We start from the raw sequence: 20,601 nt of genomic DNA, 5'->3' as shown, positions 1-20,601 counted from the left end.
TTATTTTATTGTTTGAAGTGAAAACTAGTCTTATATAAAACATCAGTATCTAAGGTCCTACCACAAATTTTGCGTTTCGGAAGGTGTGAAGTGATTTTTGTTGGAGGTCTGCAGAAGGGCTAACGTATTTTGTGGTTGAGTATGAGATGGACAGAAACAACACCGTAGGCACTGTTCGAAGTCCAGAAAACAGTCCTTTTACAAGATTACATCTGGATTTAAATACACATTTACCTATTTTGTTGTGTAAGAATTTAGTTTTTGCTAAACAAGGATGAATAGTTGGGGTTGGGTTTTTTTTGTTTTTTTCCCATTTATTAAGCATCTTTGTACTAGTCACTGTAGGGGAAACTAAAATTAATCATATATAAATTCAGCCATTTCCAGTGTGAATCACCCAGAACGGAGAAAAAATACACACGTAAATGGCTATAATACACGGTCGAATGTACTGTGATGAGTCATACAAATACATTTTTCTAAGCATTCAGAAGAGGAAAAGATTATTTCTGCCAGAGAGAATTGAGTAAATATGATCTGGGGAGCCTAAACATATGTTTTCATTTTAAGAATTTGCTTTCACAACTAGTGAGTGTCATAAGTCTGGAAAAATATGTTGAAGAAATGCATAAGCAACTACCATTCACGAAGGATTCCTGATAGGTGGACTTCCCCGTCGTTGCATCCTTTAGTTTCTCAGTAGAACTGAGGTAGGTGAAAGTTTGGGAAGGAATGGAACATTTGTTGAGTGCCTGCTATGTGCCTAGGTCTTTGCTTTATTTCAAGAAATTCTTATTGAATGCCTAGGCTAAGGTTACCTACATGATCTTCATTTGACTTCCAAAAATCCAATGAAGTAATTTTTTTTAAATTAAGCTCCTCATCTTCTAAAGGTGAAGTAATTTTAACTGCTTATGAGAAAGCTGAAGCTGAGAAGTTAACTTGAAAAGATCACCCACTTTTAAGTGACAAGGCCTACATTTGAGCTGAGGTACATTTGACCACAAGCTATGTCTTTTCCATTTACTCTGGGTCTCTCTGCCTTTCACTGATGACCTAATCTGCTTTTGTAGCCAGTGCTGAACAGTTAATTCCTTCTTTAGCCCAATCCAATAGGAATCCTATACCCAGCTGGTTAAAACTTGGGCGTCACTTGGGTATCTTGATTTGTAGTCACAGATAATTTATTACCTCCTTAAATGTTATTGGAATTAGACTTCTTTTGTCTTTTGAATAATTAGTTTATTTTTGTAATAAATAACTATATGCACATAGTGTAAAATTCAAAAGATACAAATGATATATAGTAAAAAGTTAGTCTCCCTCCTACCTTGACCCCTAGCTAACCAATTCTTCTCCCTGAAGGCTACCAGTTTTTTGTGTATCCTTCCAGAATTGTTCTGTGCAGATACTAGGAGAGAGAGAGAGTGTGTGTGTACATATATATCTATATATATAGATATATATGGTGTGTATGTATTCTTTTTAAAAAAACAAAAATAGGAGCTCACTAAAACTGTTCTGAACCTGCTATTTTCACTCATTATTTCGTTTGTATTTACATGTTCCAGATTTGGGGGGAAAAATGATGAATTTGAAAAAAAATATAGTTGTCACCATGGCAACATGTATTGAATAGCTGTTCTATTCAATGGCAGTTCCCTTACAACATTAAATATATAATTTAATAAAGAATATTTTAGGCTGGGCGCGGTGGCTCAAGCCTGTAATCCCAGCACTTTGGGAGGCCGAGACGGGCGGATCACGAGGTCAGGAGTTCGAGACCATCCTGGCTAACATGGTGAAACCCCGTCTCTACTAAAAAATACAAAAAAAGCTAGCCGGGCAAGGTGGCTGGCGCCTGTAGTCCCAGCTACTCGGGAGGCTGAGGCAGGAGAATGGCGTAAACCCGGGAGGCGGAGCTTGCAGTGAGCTGAGATCCGGCCACTGCACTCCAGCCTGGGCGACAGAGCGAGACTCCGTCTCAAAAAAAAAAAAAAAAAATATTTTGTTTTCCAAGAGCTCTTAACTAACAACATTTTTTCCCCCTCCTCTACTACTCACCCAGGGAATTTCTTTATGGATGGCTCAATGTGGAACTCTTCAGCCCTCACTCTGATTTTTGGTCTCTTCCCATCTTGAATGAGGCACTTTTCAAACACTCCTTACACCTAACCTCAATTATTAGGATGTAGTGGGGAAAATAGAAGCCTGGGGCAGCCTGTTCCTGTGTCCCTCTTTACTTCCAGTTGAGTTTCTTGCACAGATTTTAAGGCCCTCAAATATGGAAACAGGAACTGCAAAGAAAGGGTTTGTTGTAGACCCTGTCCCAGAAGGCTGCCTCCTGCCGGAAGCTTTGGTTGCTTGTCCTGAGGAGGACGGCATGAGCAGGGTCAGGGCTCCTTGATTCTCTTGGACCATCCGGAAACCTCCCCATGTGTACACGCTCAACAGTGCTTCCCTCCTGGCTTTGCCTGCGGCCTTGGATCTATCTTTGTTCCTCTCCCCCGTCCCCTTTTTTGAGATAGGGTCTCGCTCTGTCACTGAGGCTGGAGTGCAGTGGTGCTTCACCCATTGCAACCTCCACCTCCCTGGCTCAAAGGATTCTCCCACCTTAGCCTCTTGAGTTGCTGGGACTACAGGCATGCGCCACCACTTGTAGCTAATTTTTGTATTTTTTGTAAAGACGGGGTTTTGCCATGTTGCCCAGGCTGGTCTCGAACTCCTGAGCTCAAGTGACCCACATGTCTCAGCCTCCCAAAGTGCTAGGATTACAGGCGTGAGCCACCGCACCTGGCTTTGTCTTTGTTCCTCTTCTGTAGATCAGAGATGGAGAAAAATTGCAGCTCTTCAGTTTCTCCCTCAAGTGGTTTACACAGGTTGGGGACATCTCAGTCAGATTGGTCCGATTGAAAATGCTCAGACCCTTTAACTCTGAAATCTCTTTGTTGTTTGTCAAGCATTTCAGTCAAACACATTTACTCCACACAAGACCCCTGAACCCCCCTCTCATATCTACCTAGCCTAGGACCTTTGACACATTTCCTGAAAATGAGACATTTTAAGTCATGCGTATAGAAGGGTTGGTTAACATTTTACTAAAGCTACCCAGTTCATCTTTTAAATCTGAAAAAATAAAATTCATAAAGGGCAAAAGTAATACTAGCAAACTCTGTCTAGAAGATGAATATTTCCTAAGAGCATCTCATATTACTTCATCATGCCTCGCCATGTGTCCTTTACATGTTATATGTACAAATGGAAATCAATTGCCAGAAATTTCTTTAATAAAAAATACTAGGTATTTTGTCAATGATGTTATTTTTCGCTTAATATTATTTCTCATTTGAAGTTTTTACAATGCATGTTGAAAGCAGTATTGAAAGACCAGTAACAAAATTGAGACACAAAAAGACTATTTTTAATGAGATAAGTTGTATAAACTTTTTAAGCGTCTACTTGAAGGAAGTATACTTTTATATCCTAATTATATATGTTGGCATTTGTGATGTTTAGATGGTGATTTTTAGGTCTTTATTTATTTATAGGCTTACCCTCTGAGCAAAAATATCCTTGTGTCGATTGTATTCATATAACAAACATTTGTATAGTAATTTTACTTTGAAAGTGCTTTCAAATGTAAAATCTTATGTTAATCTTTAGGTCAACAAAGTGTTTCTAGGCTAGAATTCTGAACTAGCCCTAAAGATTATAACCAGGCCTGGCTCATGGTTGTTGTGGCAGCCTCATCTTTCTGTATTTGTTCACCATGCCCTAGCCATGCTGATCCTCCCCTTGCCTCCTGCCTGCAAACTTTCTAGAGGAGCTCAGAATTTTGAAGTGGGCAGGAATCAAGTCAAGCTGCAAGACAGTTTTATTCTGTGCTCTATTTCTAGTACTTCACGCCTCGAAAGAGACATTCATTAGAAACATGTTGAATTTAATAATTATGGAAACTTCAATGAGAGATCAAATGCTTTTCTAATTCACGCATGTGGGCCAACACTTAGTGTCTCAGGTGCCCTGATTCCTAGCCCAGTGTACTTTCAACAAGACCATTTCAACTCTCTGCTTCAAAATATTCCCCTTCTCTGAATCTAGAGCTGCACTGGCAACATTAGAGAAGTTTTTCCTTTAAAAAAAAAAAAAAAAACACTTTAACAGTTTTCCTTTTCTTTTTGCCTCTTGACGGGATTACAGACTAGTTAATAAAGTAAATGGGTTGTGAAGGTGATGTCCATCTATCATTTTTTTTCTTTTTTTTCTTTTTTTTTTTTTTTGTAGGCAATCTTTGGCAGCCAGACACTACCTAACTCCAATTTATGGACAATGAATAATGGTGCAGGTTGTAGAATTTCCAGTGCCACAGCTAGTGGCCAGAAGCCAACCACTCTGCCACAAAAAGCAGTACCACCTCCAAGTTCTTGCACCTCCCTGGTCCCCAAACCCCCACCCAACCACAAACAAGTGCTCAGAAGGGCAACATCCCAGAGGGCTTCCAAGTAAGTTTTTTTCTGTTCAATTTCTACTGAGTTTTATCAATTCTAAGCTAATAGTACTCTTTATTTGTTACTCTTCAAGACCATTCATACTGAAGTACTGGAAACAAGAACACCTGCTGGGAAATAAAGGCTAACCCTAGTTCTCAGCGCAGGCTACAGATTAGAATCTCCCGGGGAACTACTGAAACAAGCAGATGGCCACCACCCTGTGGCAGGGACAAGCCCTGCAGAATCAGATCTTTTCAATTTCACACAAAATTCAACACCCTGCTTCCCCTTGGTTTGTTCACTTTTAAGCGTTTGAATTGGAAGATATTAGGATTGAGATTTCATCTAGGAGGATGATATAACCTCACTGACATTAGTCAGCAAGCTCTGTGTAGCAACGGTGTTTTTAATACCTTTTGTAGTCTACCCGTTTACACCAAAAGGACGTTTTCTTTCCTGAATCAAATTTTTGTACATCAAAATCCTTCACTCTACCTCCAGCCACTTTTTAGCCAGTGAACTAGAAATAGATTGGTGAAGAGCATTAGTTCTAGCAGCCCTTCCTCAGGTTAAACTTGGGGAACTTTCAGAGATGTCTGGAAGAGGCAGGCATTGTCTGCTGTGTTTTTGTGTAGTGGACATTTGTGTATTTCTCTTGCTGTCATTGAGGCTCCTCATTCATTTGTCCTTCAGAAGATCAATGTTAGTTGTGAGAAGAATCCTAGAACATAGAAAAAGTCATTACTGTTTTTTCCTCCTTGGATGGTAAATCAAATTCTGGATTTAGGTAGAAAACAATCCCTTGTGGCTGTATTAATTATATTGCTGCCATTATTCATTTATCCGACAAATATTTATTCAGTGCCTACTAAGTACCAAGCCCTGTTCTGGGAAGAGCTGGCATTGTAATGACTGCAGAACTCTCTGGAGTAGTAGGAAGGGGCAGTAGAAAGGCTGCAGTTTGTGGTTGAATGCCAGCAGCAAAATAGAAAGGAAACTGTGTGTCTTCTCACCCTGGAAAGAGTAGAGTCAAATCCTTAGGTGTGCAGCCTCTGCAACCAGACTGCCTGGATTCACATCCTCAGGTCACACTTTACTAATTTGACACCTTCCGCAAGTTACAAGTTACTTAATCTCTTAGTCTCAGCTTCCTCATGTTTCCATTTGTGAAAATAAAACAGTAAGAGTATCTACCTCCTAGGTCAGTTGTTAAATGTTAACAGAGTTAATATGTGTGAAGTACATAGAGTAAGGCCCAGCCTAGGTAAGAACTCAGTAAGCCTTGGTCACCATCATATGCATTCTAAAACCACACTCTCCTTCACAGATTTGGAAAGCCCATAGTTAACTGGGAAAATTTTTGAGCCAAATGTGAATGTTGAATTTGCCAGTGTGCCCCTTGTGGATTCTGTGATTATTGCCAGTACTCTCAGAGGGCCCTTGGTGGCCTGTGTAGCTAGCTGGTGGAGAGGTGGGCCCAGGCAGCAGGGCTGGGCATTTGAAGACACTGCTTGCTACTGCCCTGAACTCACTGCTGGCGGAAGAATCCACAGCCTCCTGAGATGGAACTGCAGCTCTTTGGACAGACTTTGCTTTGCAGCATTTTTGTGGTTTCTTCTTTATGACAGGCAAGAGTGTGGGAAAACCGGAAACAACTCAACATCAAAAATGCACAGAAGGGGAGAAAAAGCAGAGATTTCTTCAGAATTTAAGTAATATAATCCAGGTATCAAAAGGCATGCTGTGAGGCGTAGTTCCAGGAAATAGTTTCCAATTTGCCTTTAAAACTCTAGGACAGGCCGGGCGCGGTGGCTCAAGCCTGTAATCCCAGCACTTTGGGAGGCCGAGACGGGCGGATCACGAGGTCAGGAGATCGAGACCATCCTGGTTAACACGGTGAAACCCCGTCTCTACTAAAAAATGCAAAAAAAACTAGCCGGGCGAGGTGGTGGGCGCCTGTAGTCCCAGCTACCCGGGAGGCTGAGGCAGGAGAATGGCGTGAACCTGGGAGGCGGAGCTTGCAGTGAGCTGAGGTCAGGCCACTGCACTCCAGCCCGGGCGACAGAGCGAGACTCCATCTCAAAACAAACAAACAAACAAACAAAAAAACTCTAGGACAAGTCTCTGAAGCTAAGTTAGTACTAATAAAGACTTTAACATTCTCTCACTTATGTGTAAAATGTACAGCATTGTAAGGACCCCAGTGTTTTCAGATATTCTTCTAACTTTTAGGAAAAAGAATAGCATGGCTTTTCATCTGAACAATGAAAAGCTCCCCCTATGAAGTATCCTGATAAAGTTTTTTTTAAAACAAACAAACAAACTGTATTTTATATTAATTGTAGATTTACAGAAAAGTTGTAAGGGTAGTACAAAGAATTCCCACCTACCACTTGCCCAGCATTTTTTCCATTGTTAACATCTGACATTGCTGTGGTGCATTTGAGGAATGTACCATACTAGGAAACGGTCATTGGCACATTACTATGAACTAAACCCCATGCTTTATTTGGATTGATGAAGTAATCTTTTTAATCTAGAGAAACTTTTCATGGCTCTCGAAATCAGGATCCTGAGTATCAGTTGATATATTCTCACTGTTCTAAAGTAATTCTTGTTCCTAGCCAGCATAGCAAGTTACTCAACGTCTCTGTGACTCAGTTTCCTATTTTAAAATGGTAATGGTAATAGTACCTGCCTCATAGGGTTATTAAGATAAATAAATGAATTGATGAATATCAAGCACAAATACAGTGCCTGGTATATAATACATGCTAAATCAGTGTTAGGTACTATTATGCTTAGTAGCAAGATGGCATTTCAAGAAATTTTCATGTAAATTTTTTACTTTCTTCCTACAAGATGTGTTGCTTCATTTGCTTGGATCTTACTGTGGCCTTTACTCTGGCTCAGTTCAGATTAATCAGGAACCCTCAGTTATGACTGGTGATACTGAGTCACACTCAGGAATGCCATAGTCGCCTCAAGAGACACAACTAATGAGAAGTTGTAATGAGCTTTGGACCATGCCAAGCCGTGTGTTTTTGGGTTGAACTTCAAACTTCTAGCACAGAAGTTGGCATTAGACAAATATAGAAGCAATTTCCAAGAGCATCAAAGTTTCCACATCCTAGAGGGTTGAGTTTTGAGTTTAGAGAAGAATAGAACATTAAAGATGGAATGTCACTTGGATTTTGGTGCAAAGGGAGTTGAGAATCAGAACAGTGGGGTCCTATTTCTTTATGATAATACTCAAGTTGCTTTCCCTCTAAAGGTTTCATTTTCCCATCTGTAAAACAAAACCCAGTGTCCCTACTGAATAATTAACCAAAATGACTTGTTTTCTGTCTATTCCATTGAAAGCTTTTTTATGAGCACATTTGCTCTTTAATCCTGATGCTTTCAAGCCATTTTCCTCAGCCTCTCTTGTCCCAGCAGTTCTTTGTTGTCGTTCTCAAATTCATACACTTATATTTCATTTAGCTAAATCTCATTTGTCAGTTGTGAAGGGAATGATTTAGATTTTTTTTTTTTACCATTTTCATAGTGCCAATAATCTTTCTTGATTTTCTTCTCCAATGTTTGCAACACTTCATAATTTAGTACCCGCTTCAGATCCTCCTTTCAAAACTATTTGTGGTATTTCTTCCAAGCAGTCAGCTGAACTGAGAAGGACGACAGCCTACACACAACTACATGCATCTGAACTGTCTCTTCCTTGTAAATGACCTTTTTTTCAGAGCCAGAATCATACTCTCCAGGAAATGTGGAGAAAGAAACCTGAGGAGATTGAAGTTTGCCAGGCACAAGGGCAAAACTCAGACTGAATGAATTTGAAAGGGTGGGACCAAAGCTGTTGTAACCTGGGAGACTTCTCTGAAGAAAGAAAACTGTTGAAGAAGCACAGACTGAACTGCAGTACTCTTCCTTAAATAGCTGAGATGACCTTCTTTACCCAGGGCTTAGGTGATTCTCATCAGGGTGACCTGAGTGTAAGTTGGTGGTAACTACTGTTCTGAGTCAGCACCCAGGACAGTGGTTGTTTGTTAAAGGCTGCTAGGGATTAGCAGGGAGGAAAGCCATCAGGACTGGGTAGCCTGGTAGCACCAAATCCCAATTAATGTTACCTGAACATTTGGTGAGGTCAGCCATATCATGACAGATGTTTAAGAGATTAATGTCAGAACAATATGAAAATAAACATCAGCTTAAAAATGTTAGCTTTTTAACATGAGTCATTAAAGTGAGAAGATTTCAGGGCAAAGGAATTAGGACTTAATAATTGTCGAAAAGTTCTTGAGGCGAGCATAGAAGATACCATATTGTGGGTTAATCATGTTCTGCCAGCCTTTTATTATGTGCAGTTTCAAGAAGCATAGTTGAATCTGTAGCATATTCATCCTTAATGTAGGATTCTCTACATTATGCATTTCCAAGGTAGGTAATTATAAAATGTTTGTGGTAGAAGATAAAGGGATCTAGGCATAGTTGTGGGGATATGAGTACAACAAGGTACCCAGGTGGTCAGTGGCTGAGCTCAAACTGGAACTCATTTCACCCGCTGTGCTTACCTCAGACTCTTCCCCGTACGTCACAGATTTCAAAGGTCCCTGCCAATCTATTTATCTACATCTATCTGTACAGCAAATGGCAGATTAATTATCCTAAAATATTGCTTTTGAAGAAAATACAATGTATGCACTTAGGAACTCAGTCACTCCTCTCTTTTTCCATACCAGTTTTACCACTTAAATGGAGGAAGAATTCCACTCATATTAGAGGTGCTGGGGGAATTTCTGTTAGATGCAGCACAGGAAGACTGGATTGAAGAACAACCTGGAGGGCTTTTGTATAGTGTCTTCTGGGAGAGTACAGTCTAGGAAATGAAAGGGAAACCTGGAATACCACAGACAATAATATCCCCTCGCTGTGAGGGGCAAGACCTGAGGGTAGAAAGGATGTGAGTGCCAGTCAGGAGCTCTGCCACTTAGACTGTCTGTCTTCTACTAACCCTCCTCATTTGGACCTCAGTGGTGCATTAGGAGGTCCTAGGGGTTGCTTTTGGTGTGGACAGTGATATCAGTCAGAGGCATGGGTGCTACAACCACACCTAATCAAAAGCTGCATGATTGTGTGTGTCTTAGTGGGGAGGAAAGCTACATGAGAGCCATGGAATGATGGGTTTTCCTTTGCTGATTCTTATTGGCATAATTTTAATTAAAATCTGACTTCTCGTGCCTGCCTCCTCGGATGTTAAAATGGTTGTTGAAATTGTAATATAATTGCTGGATATTTCCCATCCCTCACTTCCCTCCTCCTTCACCTGAGTATGAAAACCCCTTTTTAAAAGATTTTGGCAGGAATTTATGCTAACCTCTGATAGAATCCATCCACATCAGTTTCTCCATGAATATAAGCCCTTGGCAGATTTAGACCTTCTTTAAGGATGAGCAAATACTGGAAAATCTTGGGGCCTGGGAATAGGTGGTATAGCTTAAAAGAAGGCTTCAGTTGGGCACGGTGGCTCATGCCTGTAATCCCAGCACTTTGGGAGGCTGAGGCAGGCAGATCATGAGGTCAGGAGTTCGAGACCACCCTGGCCAACATGGTAAAACCCCATCTCTGCTAAAAATACAAAAAATTAGCCGGGTGTGGTGGCGTGTGTCTGTAATCCCAGTTACTCAGGAGGCTGAGGCTGGAGAATTGCTTGAACCTGGGAGGCAGAGATTGCAGTGAGCCAAGATCACACCACTGCACTCCAGCCTGGGCAACAGAGAGAGACTCTGTCTCCAAAAAAAAAAAGAAGTCTTCATGGAGAAGATTCAGAGGCTTCTTACCTCTGGAATGAGTTTAAGCAAGAAATAATAACATTTTAAAAAATACCTAATGTGTATTCTTAACAAAATGTAAGAGTAGAGAGCATCTGTGTGGAGAACTAGACAAAGCTATCATATAGAAGGAGCAAGGGGCCTGCAGTCAGGGAGGATTGCACAGAGATGAGAACTATCTAAGTGAAAAATTGGGCTGAAGACAGTAAATAGAAATTGGCCACTGCAGAAAACTGAATTTGCAAACTAAAAGACAAATGCCAAAAATTTGAAGAAGAAGTATACAAAGATTTTCGAAAATGATGAGAGAAAAGACAGATTCAACCTAAAATAACAAATTACAAAAAGAGAATAGAAATAATAGCCAGTAGTATAGGCAAATAAGACTCAACATAAGGACAGAAAGGGGTTAGTTAATAAGAGTAAATCAATAGATATATAACTTTGTGCCCTACAGAGATCCTGTGGAATAGTTTTCTAAACTGGAATGTTTCAATTAAATCCTCAAAAAGTAGAAATCATACATGCCTCAGTCTCAGACCACTTTCCACTAAAATGAGATATTAAATATAAAGGCCGGGCGCAGTGGCTCATGCCTGTAATCCCAGCACTTTGGAAAGCCGAGGCAGGTGGGGATCACTGGAGGTGAGGAGTTCAGTTCTAGACCAACCAGGCCAACATGGCGAACCCCGTCTCTACCAAAATATACAAAAATTAGCCAGGCGTGGTGGCATGGCACCTGTGGTCCCAGCTACTCGGGAGGCTGAGGCATGAGAATCACTCAAGCCTGGGGGATGTGGAGATTGCAGTGAGCCAAGATCACACCACTGCACTCCGGCCTGGGCAACAGAGCAAGACTCTTCAAAAAAAAGAAGGAAGGAAAGGAAGAAGCGAGGGAGGGAGGAAGGAAGTCAGGCAAAAATATACTCAAAGGTAGTCTGTCAAGGAAGGGAAGGAGGGAGGGAGGGAGTCAAAGATGTACTCAAAGGTAAATTCATAATCTTCATCATTTTCATTACTAAAATACTGAAAGATGAAAAAGAAATTAACTAAGATACAAATGGTAAATTGGCTTCAATAGATAAATTGGCTTCAGCTGATTGCCCAGTGTTGTTTTGGAAAGACCTGTGAGGACTTCCCTGAGCTCAGCAAAAAAGAGTGCTTTGATAGGTTAGTAGCATCTGCCACAGACAGGGAAGATGCTGAGAATGGTGAATAGGCCACATATTTGTCATAACTGAAGTAAGCTTTTATCACACGAAGTTAGAAAAGGAACCATAAAACAAAGCTAAGAAAAACAGACAAGGAAATTAAGAAGAAAAGTAATATAAAGTGAAAAGCAAGCAATAAAATTAGTTAAGTTCAAAATCTTATTTAACTTGGGTCAGGGGAACCCAGAAGAAGAAAATAAACATACTTCTGCCAGAAAAATAAGAGAAGTAAAAATAAGAGAAAGACTTTAAAAGTAGATATAGGAGAGTGAAAAATTATGAGAACACTGTGCACACTATGTACAATTTTAAAAAGTAGATGAAAGATAATATTTTGAAAAATATCAAGTATAAATTGGTTCTTCTTGAAGAAAAAGAAGACTTAACTACAACATAGAACAAGTGGAAATTTTCAAGCTGTCTAAATTGGTTCTTCTTAAAGAAATACATGAGTAGGCCCAGGAAACAACTTTTAAAGATCATCTCCAAAGTAGTTCTCTAAACCATGTTTATGAAATCTTTTTCTTTTTTTTGAGACGGAGTCTCGCCCTGTCACCCAGGCTGGAGTGCAGTGGTGCGATCTCGGCTCACTGCAACCTCTGCCTCCTAGGTTCAAGTGATACCCCTGCTTCAGCCTCCCGAGTAGCTGGGACTGCGGGCACCTGCCACCATGCCCAGCTAATTTTTTTGTATTTTTAGTAGAGACGGGGTTTCACCATGTTGACCAGGATGGTCTAGATTTCCTGACCTCATGATCTGCCCGCCTTGGCCTCCCAAAGTGCTGGGATTACAGGCCTGAGCCACTGCACCCAGCCCATTTTTCCGAAATCTTTGAAGGCTTCCAGGTGCCCACAAGATAAAGTTGAGAGTCCTGACTCTGACATTCAAGCCTTCTGCAATATGACCTCTCTCCTGTCTCCTGCCTTCTTCATACTCTATCACCGCTTTGCACAGATGGCTCCACACATATGCTTCCCGTTCTTTGTTCCTGTATACCCATGTCATCTCTGCAGAGTGCCCTTAGGCCTCTTGAACCTAAGTCCTGCCTTTTATTCAAGATTCGGTTTTAGTGTCTCGCCTTGGTGCATCCTTCCCAGCTGCCCCTTCCTCACCTCCTCAGCTGACTCTGCCATCTACCTCCTTGTTTTATTTTTCCTTTTTTCATATATTCTGCTTTCTGTAGCTCTCTCAAAGACAGATACCTTGTCTTCACCCTTTCATGACATATATATTGAATGTCCATTTTGCTCAACATTGCCCTAGACACCAGTGATAACACCAGTGGACAAGACAGATAAGATCTCTGCTTGCATGGTTTGTTTCTGAGAGGAGATAAGCTCGTTCCCAGCGCCTGAGATAGCTTATATTCGTAAGTTCTCAGCAAATGGCATGGTGATGGTGGAGATGGAAGTGGTGGAGGAGATAGTGATGGCAGTGGTAGTGGTGACATGGTATTCTATGTCAAGTCATATGCATCAAGGATCACTACATAACAATGATCTCATTATTTATGCCTTGTAGAGTAGCGTATGGGAGGCAGTAGAGTACAGTTGTTAACAGCCTGGAATTTGAAATGAGATTCGGATCCTGGTTTCTTGGCTTAATTAACTTTTCTAGAGATAGCTCTAAGCTTCTGTTTCATTATCTATAAAATATTACTTATGTCTTGGAGTTGTTCTTAGGATTAAATGAGATAATATGTTTCTCTGACATATATGGCGTCCAATGTCTGCTGGTCAGTGTAGTTGTATTCTGCAGCTGCTGTTGTTCCCTACTAAAAGAAATCACATTTGTGTTGCGATCAATGGTAATGACTATAAAAATAATTATTGGTCTTTAAGAAGACAAAAACCGTTTAGAGATAACAAAGACAAGATACAGGGACCTAGAGTGTTTAGTTGATAAGGGTCTGTGTCAACTTTGAGGTCAGGACAGAAATACTGAATGACTTTACACTTAGGACAAAATAGCTAAATAATTAAGAGGCAGCCTATAGTTTTCAAACCAACAGAGCAGGGAAAGGGAAATGTAGATACTTTATTAATTCATGGGAGGTAGGAAAATTAGAAGCAAAGGAGGCTGGGTGCGGTGACTTACGCCTGTAATCCTAGCACTTTGGGAGGCCGAGGCAGGTGGATCACTTGAGGTTAGGGGTTCGAAACTAGCCTGGTCAACGTGATGAATCCCCGTCTCTACTAAAAATACAAAAATCAGCCAGGTGTTGTGTCACATGCCTGTAATCCCAGCTACTCGGGAGGCTGAGGCAGGAGAATCTCTTGAACCCAGGAGGCTGAGGTTGCAGTGAGCCAAGTTTATGCGTCACTGCACTCCAGCCTGGGCGACAGAGTGAGTCTCTGTCTCAGAAAAAAAAAAAGAAGCAAAGGAATAGGATGATAAATAGAAAACAAAAACTGAGATAATAGAAATGAGTCCACATATGCACATAATCAAAATAAATGTTGATAGATTAAACTCTTCCATTAAAAAAGAGATGATCAAATTGCATCTTTTTAAAAAGTTGAATTATTTGCTACATAAAAGAGACATCCATAAATCCCAAGAAAAGGTAGAAAATAAAAGGTTGGAAAAGATCAATTATGAAATACTAATCAGAAGGAAAACTGGCATAGCAATGTTAATATCAGATAAAATGGAAGCAAAAATCACTAAGAGGAATAAAGAAAAGCACTTGTATGCACTTAACATCATAAACTTATAGAAATCAAAAGCTGACAAAATTATAAGGAGAAACTAGCAAATCATTAATATTAGCGGGTAATTTATTTGAATTTACTTCTGTCAGTAACAAATAACTCAAAAATTACTGAGGACTTGAATATTTGAAATACAGAATTAACATATTGCTTTAACAAGAGGCTTTTCATCTTTTTGAACCAGCACTTAAAATAAAAAATACATTTTAGGGGCACATGTTCTCAGGACTTCCTGAGGGCTGTGTCATAGGCGAAATGATCTAAAAAAAGAAAAAGCATTTTATATGCAACCCAGTAAAAATACCTATCTATATGTATGTGTATATATGAAATTAAAATTTCACAAAATACTGTCTTCTATTTTTTAATGCTGGTAGTGAGCCCCGAAATTCATTTTACAGCCCAATTATGAATCATAGCTCACAGCCGGAAAAGCAGTTACAGTTATGCATAGACTCCTGCACTCAATGGTATTCAAGTATACCTGGAATGTTTCTAAAAATTCGGCACATACTCTGTCACAAATGAAGGCTCCATGCACTTCAAAATATCAATATCAAATGGTTCACACTCTTCAGCCACAAAGTACTTAAGTTAGAAATAATAAAAAGAGGTTTTTTAAAAAAAAAAAACCATGTGTTGGAAATTAAAAAAAAATAGAGTACCTATTACTCATGCATTAAAGAGATAATCATAATGAAAATTATAAAATATTTTAAACTGTATGGCTATAAAAGTACTACACATCAAATTTGTGGAATAACCAAAACTGCACTCAAAAATATAATGCATTTATTTAAAAGACAAGAAGGATTAAAAATAAGTGAGTTAATTGTTTAATTTGAAAAGCTGTGAAAGGACAACAGAGTAAACTAATTGAAATACAGAAAGGGGCTGGGCGCGGTGGCTCACGCCTGTAATCCCAGCACTTTGGGAGGCCGAGGCGGGCAGATCACAAGGTCACGAGATCGAGACCATCCTGGCTAACACGGTGAAACCCTGTCTCTATTAAAAATACAAAAAATTAGCCGGGCGTGGTGGCAGGCGCCTGTAGTCCCAGCTACTCAGAGGCTGAGGCAGGAGAATGGCGTGAACCCGGAAGGCGGAGCTTGCAGTGAGCTGAGATCGTGCCACTGCACTCCAGCCTGGGCAACAGAGCAAGACTCCGTCTCAAAAATAAGTAAATAAAATAAAATATAGAAAGGAAAAAAATACACAGAAATCTCCTAGAACAGTTGGGCACATGGCAGAACATGAGAGCAGTGCCTCAGACTGTATCTGGCACATGCAGGGGGTCATTAAATATGTGTTGAAGGAGCGAATGAAATTGACAAGTAATAGGATGGCCTCTGGAAAGACTAATGAATAAAAAGATAAAAGGGTCTACTCAGGAATGAAAAAGGACTATAACCAGAAACACAGGGGAATAGATAATATGCAGTATATTTATAAAATGGAGTCCTATGTGCCTTTACTGCATGAAAGTTGACTTCACTAAATGTTTCATGATTTGGTTTTGGAACCTGACCCTAACTAATAATGTTCTAATTGTTATTTTCTAAGGATTAGCATTAACTTCAATTTCAGAATCGTAATCCCTACACTGAGAGATAAAAGGAAGAGGCAGCATATACCTGTCTGTGTGTGTGTGTGAGTGTGTGGATATGTCGAAAGTTGCAGGATACTTAATCTACGAGTAAATGTTTGGTAGGAAAAGTCGGGGTATGTATTTTTTATTTTGTTTTGTTTCTTTTTCCTTGGGAATTGAAAGAGATTGGTTATCGCTGTATTTTATAAAAACGATCAGGTTTGGGGGTGTTTGTTTTCAGGACCTTCACAGATGCAGCCATGTCTGTTTTGCCACAGCCCTGGTAAGGTCAGCCATTTGTAGCTCTGCTCTTCCTGTAAAGTCTTGAGCATTTTCCTTTTGTGAGTCCTTTCTTCTACAGAAAGGTCATCTCTGATGTGGTGGCATGAGTCCAAGATAAACTTATACTAAACCATTGAAATAGAAAACTAGTACCCCTGTGTTGGGGATGTGGAAAGCCTTGAAAAGAACCCAAACAGAAATAATATAGCAGCAAACCACAGTCAACCTTGTGAAGTAATGAACAAAACAGACCTTAAAGAAAGCATATCACTTTCAGAAAAGTTTCCACTGATCAAAATAATGGGCAAAAGAAGAACAGAGGAAACCACAAATAAAGAAATGAAGATCCACGAAAAAGCATGTCGGAAACCTTACCAGCAAAAGGGATAGTGGGGATATTGCTCATTATAACCCTCCTAGACTGTGTTTTATATATGTGTATATATATGTGTGTTATATAGTTTTATAGGCTGGCTATATGGTATGGTCTTGATGCCAGTGGAATTTCTAGCCAGCCATTTGATTGACTTATATTCCTTAGAGACTTGTACTAGAAGAAATTTTTCAAAATAATTAATACAGGGAGTAATATCCCTAGAAGATGAAATACAGGCATTTCATCTTATAAGGATATTATTTGTTTTTAATGCATCATTGAACAACTTCTTTGAAAGGCTCTGGAGAGCTGTTCCCTCAGAGTAGGAATAACGCTCATGTGAGGTGCTTTCTCAGACCTCAAAAAAATGGCAGAGGCGAGATGAGTAGGTAGATGTGAAGCAAGTGAGTCAAATTCAGGGTTAGGAACTGTACATGTAATATTTAAGGAAACTCTTTAGCTGCCAGCTGTGAACATGTCCCAAGGAAAATTTTGCCTTCATAGAAAGGAGCATGCGACTATTCATTGAGTTCTTCAAATTCTTTTTTGCTACTATATGTGGTCACGTTTCTTATTATAGTTTTTCAGTGGCTAAACTAATCAGGCAGCCTACTCTTAAGCCGTTTTGTTTTCTTTTGTTTTGTTTTTAGTCTTTTTTTTTGCGGGGGGAGCGGGAGTTTCACTCTTGTCACCCAGGCTGGAGTGCAATGGCGCAATCTTGGCTCACTGCAACCTCTGCCTCCTGGGTTCAGGTGATTCTCCTACCTCAGCCTCCCAAGTAGCTGGTTTTACAGGCATGAGCCACCACGCCTGGCTAGTTTTATATTTTTAATAGAGATGGGGTTTCACCTTGTTGGCCAGGCTGGTCTCAAAACTCCTGACCTCAGGTCCACCTGCCTCAGCCTCCCAAAGTGCTAGGATTACAAAGTGCTTAAATCAGCCACCACACCTGATTTAAGCAGTTTTTAATAATCATTGACAGTTTATCCTCAGAGAGGAACCTAAATAAGACCATTACCACAGCTGAGATTGTAGTAAGTGTCTTACTCTCAACCTTTACATCAAGCAGCTTCCCATCTCCCAGACAGTTGCGCCATTTCCAGGAAGAACAATTAAGGACTAGATATTCACATCTATCACTGTCCTCATATTTGAACTCTAACTTTTGTGTGATGTAAAGTTAATGGCACCTTTTTGTCCCATCTTTTCAGTATTTCTTATTGTCAAACTCTTGATACTGCTATAACTCCAGTTTTTCTAACTTCATCTTTAGCCACTTCTTTATATTCTGGTGTACTATGACCAGAGAACATCAGATAATGAAGCTGTATCAAACACATAATTAACTTTATACATTCAGCTATTCAGAGAGAAATTGATTATAATTTCAATAAAGTGGGTGATTCCAATTGATTTTACACTTAGGAAGAGATGAGAGAAATGTCACTCCAGTCAGTCGGTTGCAGTTCCCATGGGCCTTTCTAATAGAAAGAGTATCCTACTGCATTGTTACTCTCATGCTTAAAGATAGATGTTTTAGGCCAGGTGCAGTCGCTTATATCTATAGTCCCCGCACTTTGGGAGGCCAAGGCAGGCAAACCGTGTCAACCCAGGGCTTTGAGACCAGCCTGGGTTACATGACAAAACTCTGTCTCCACAAAAAACACAAAAATTAGCCAGACATGGTGGCATACACCTGTAGTCCCAGCTACTTGGGAGGCTGAGGTGGGAAGATCACCTGAGCCCAGGAAGTTGAGGCTGCAGTGAGCTGTGATTGTGCCACTGCACTCCAGCCTGGGTGACAGAGTAAGACCCTGTCTCAAAAAAATAAAAATACATAGTTTATACAACATGATCCCATAATACAAGCCTACTTTTCTAAATACAAACCTACTTCATTTGGTGCACAGTTGAACAAATTATTCTGACACTGGCAGAAAAGTACATATTAGATTTATTAAGAGATAACCTGTCAATCTCAAATGTGACATCTCTTCCTAAGGGATCTTAAGAATAATTTTTACTATGAGATTTTTGTCTTATAGGTTGCCAGTTAATTACCTTGTAACTTTAATAGCAAATTGCTGTTAACTTCCAGGTTCAGAATGCCTATGGCCATTCTTCTGTAGTTTAGCACTAATATTCCAGACTGATGTTGGAGTTAGTGAGTCATTCATTTTGATATTTCTGTATGTAGATAGACTTATAGTGAATGCAGAGAGTGTTAAGCAATGTTCCTAAGTAAATATGACAATACTGCTACTAATAGGTAAAGTATATTTTGTCCATGATATAACACCAGTCACTGCTTAGATGTGCTTTATATTCACCATCTTACTTAATCTTCAAAATCTTATAAGGTAGGTCCTGTTATCCAGGTGTTACTCCCAACGTAACTCCCGATATAAATATTTCCTAAAACACATGTATTCCCAGGAAAGCAACAAAGAATCATTGCAGGGGCAAGTGCAAATTGACATACAGGCTCTAGACAAGCTGTGTTTCAAAAGTTCTCATTTAGAGGAAGGTTGTCCAGAAGTTGGAATATATTTTCCCAAGGAAATGATGTTATCACAACAAAAGCATATTTACCCATAATGTGCTTAAAGTAGTAATAACAGACCTAAACCATTTTGTGCACCAGTGTTTCCATGGAAAAGTTCACTCAAGAGTTTCCCCTTGGATTGCTGTGGACACATTTCTACATCACAGGGAGAATGGGGACTCTATGCTAGAAACAGTAGAATCATTAGAAATGTTCAAATTCTGAATCTGTGGTGGCTTGAAGGCCTTTGATGGGAGTTTATGGGAGGGAGGAGGATGGAAGAGTGAGTGAAACTGGGAACCAGGGGCCATAGCGTTAGAGGATCTTGGGAAAGGAACAGGATAAAGCCTAAGAAGGTGAAGGGTGGGTTGGGGGTTCCAGAGAGGAGAGAGAAAAGTTTCAAGAGTTTTAGGGACCCAGAATTCATGCAGTCTAACCCCCCAGGGACTCTTCTAATCCCTCAGGCAGTTTTCTATTACTCACTACCAGTTTCTTCTACTGACCCAAAGATTTTGCCGGCTTCTTCCCTGCTTTTTTTTTTTAAACCACTAATACTTTGTGAAATTGAGACCAGCCCAGGGTTTTGCTCCACTCAGCTGCTCCTAAAGCAAGCACAGTGGCTCTAATGGTTTTTAACTTCTGTAAAGGAAAGAGCTTATCTTAGGCTCTCCAGAACTTTTCCACTTGGACATGAAAGAGCAGACAGCTACAGATGCTTTGGGAGAGTTTTTGGGTCCCATAAGGGGCTGAAATAAAATGCATGAGGATTTCAGATGTGGCTCTCCAAGGCCGAGGTTGATGGGAAAAGAGAGAAGCCTTCTGCTCCTTTCTCTCCTGCCTCTGTGGCTCCCTTGTCCTCAAAATGAAAGTGGAAAGGAGAGGGTAGGCCCCAAATTGCTTGCCAGAGGGGAGGGGCTATAAGACAGTGTGGTGCTTGCACCAATGCTGGGCTGGAATCTTCTTAAGCGTCATGCCTCTTTTGGGGATGTGGGGACTATGTGGGTACCTCAGACGCCACCTGACTCTCCAGGTGCACCTTATACCACTTTCCTCTTTACCTACTAGCCAGTGATGATATGAATCACCTGGGGCGTTGTCCCCAGGCCCACCTGGAAAGCTGTGTGATTAACAAGTGACCTCAGGTCATTCCTGTCAAAGACGTTCAGCAAACACTGCCTGACTATCCCCACCTCTATCCTATCCCTACCCCTATCCTATCCCTACCCCTATCCTATCCCCTTAGCTGGTCTTCAAAAGTTCCTAGGACATTCCAAGCCCCTTTCTGCCTCAGAGCCATTATATATGCTATTTCCTCGTGAACCGCTCTTTCCTCTGCCTCCTCCTAGCTAATGCCTACCTCTCCTAACTTCATGACTCCCCTGAAATCTTATTTCCACAGAAAGACCATCCTTGACCACTGTCCTCATCATCTCAACCAGGTTCCCCTGCCTCGTTCTCATAACACTGTGTGCTTTTTCTCTTTAGCACTTAGCACACAGTTTGTGTTTTATGTATTTGCTTTTGTGTCTCTCCTCACTAGTACAGAACACAGGAAATGCTTAATAAA

At 40.4% G+C, this 20,601-nt stretch overlaps 1 protein-coding gene across 3 annotated transcripts in view; it reads left to right on the top strand.

Annotated features, from left to right (window-relative positions):
* Nucleotides 1-20,601, top strand: part of TTLL5 (tubulin tyrosine ligase-like family member 5) — a 306,711-nt gene that overhangs the window by 218,182 nt on the left and 67,928 nt on the right. For 2 of the 3 annotated variants that reach the window (XM_011949527.1, XM_011949526.1), the window contains one exon: nucleotides 4,285-4,502. In XM_011949527.1, coding sequence (XP_011804917.1) covers nucleotides 4,285-4,502 — 218 coding nt within the window. Of the gene's footprint in view, nucleotides 1-4,284; nucleotides 4,503-8,093; nucleotides 8,706-20,601 lie in introns of those variants that run through there. The other variant, XM_011949528.1, reaches the window with a different exon arrangement.

The sequence above is a fragment of the Colobus angolensis genome, unplaced genomic scaffold (genome assembly GCF_000951035.1).
Source record: "Colobus angolensis palliatus isolate OR3802 unplaced genomic scaffold, Cang.pa_1.0 Scaffold3, whole genome shotgun sequence".
Taxonomy (NCBI): domain Eukaryota; kingdom Metazoa; phylum Chordata; class Mammalia; order Primates; family Cercopithecidae; genus Colobus; species Colobus angolensis.
The sequence above is the reverse complement of the archived record's forward strand: the minus strand, read 5'-3'. Positions and strand labels throughout refer to the sequence as shown.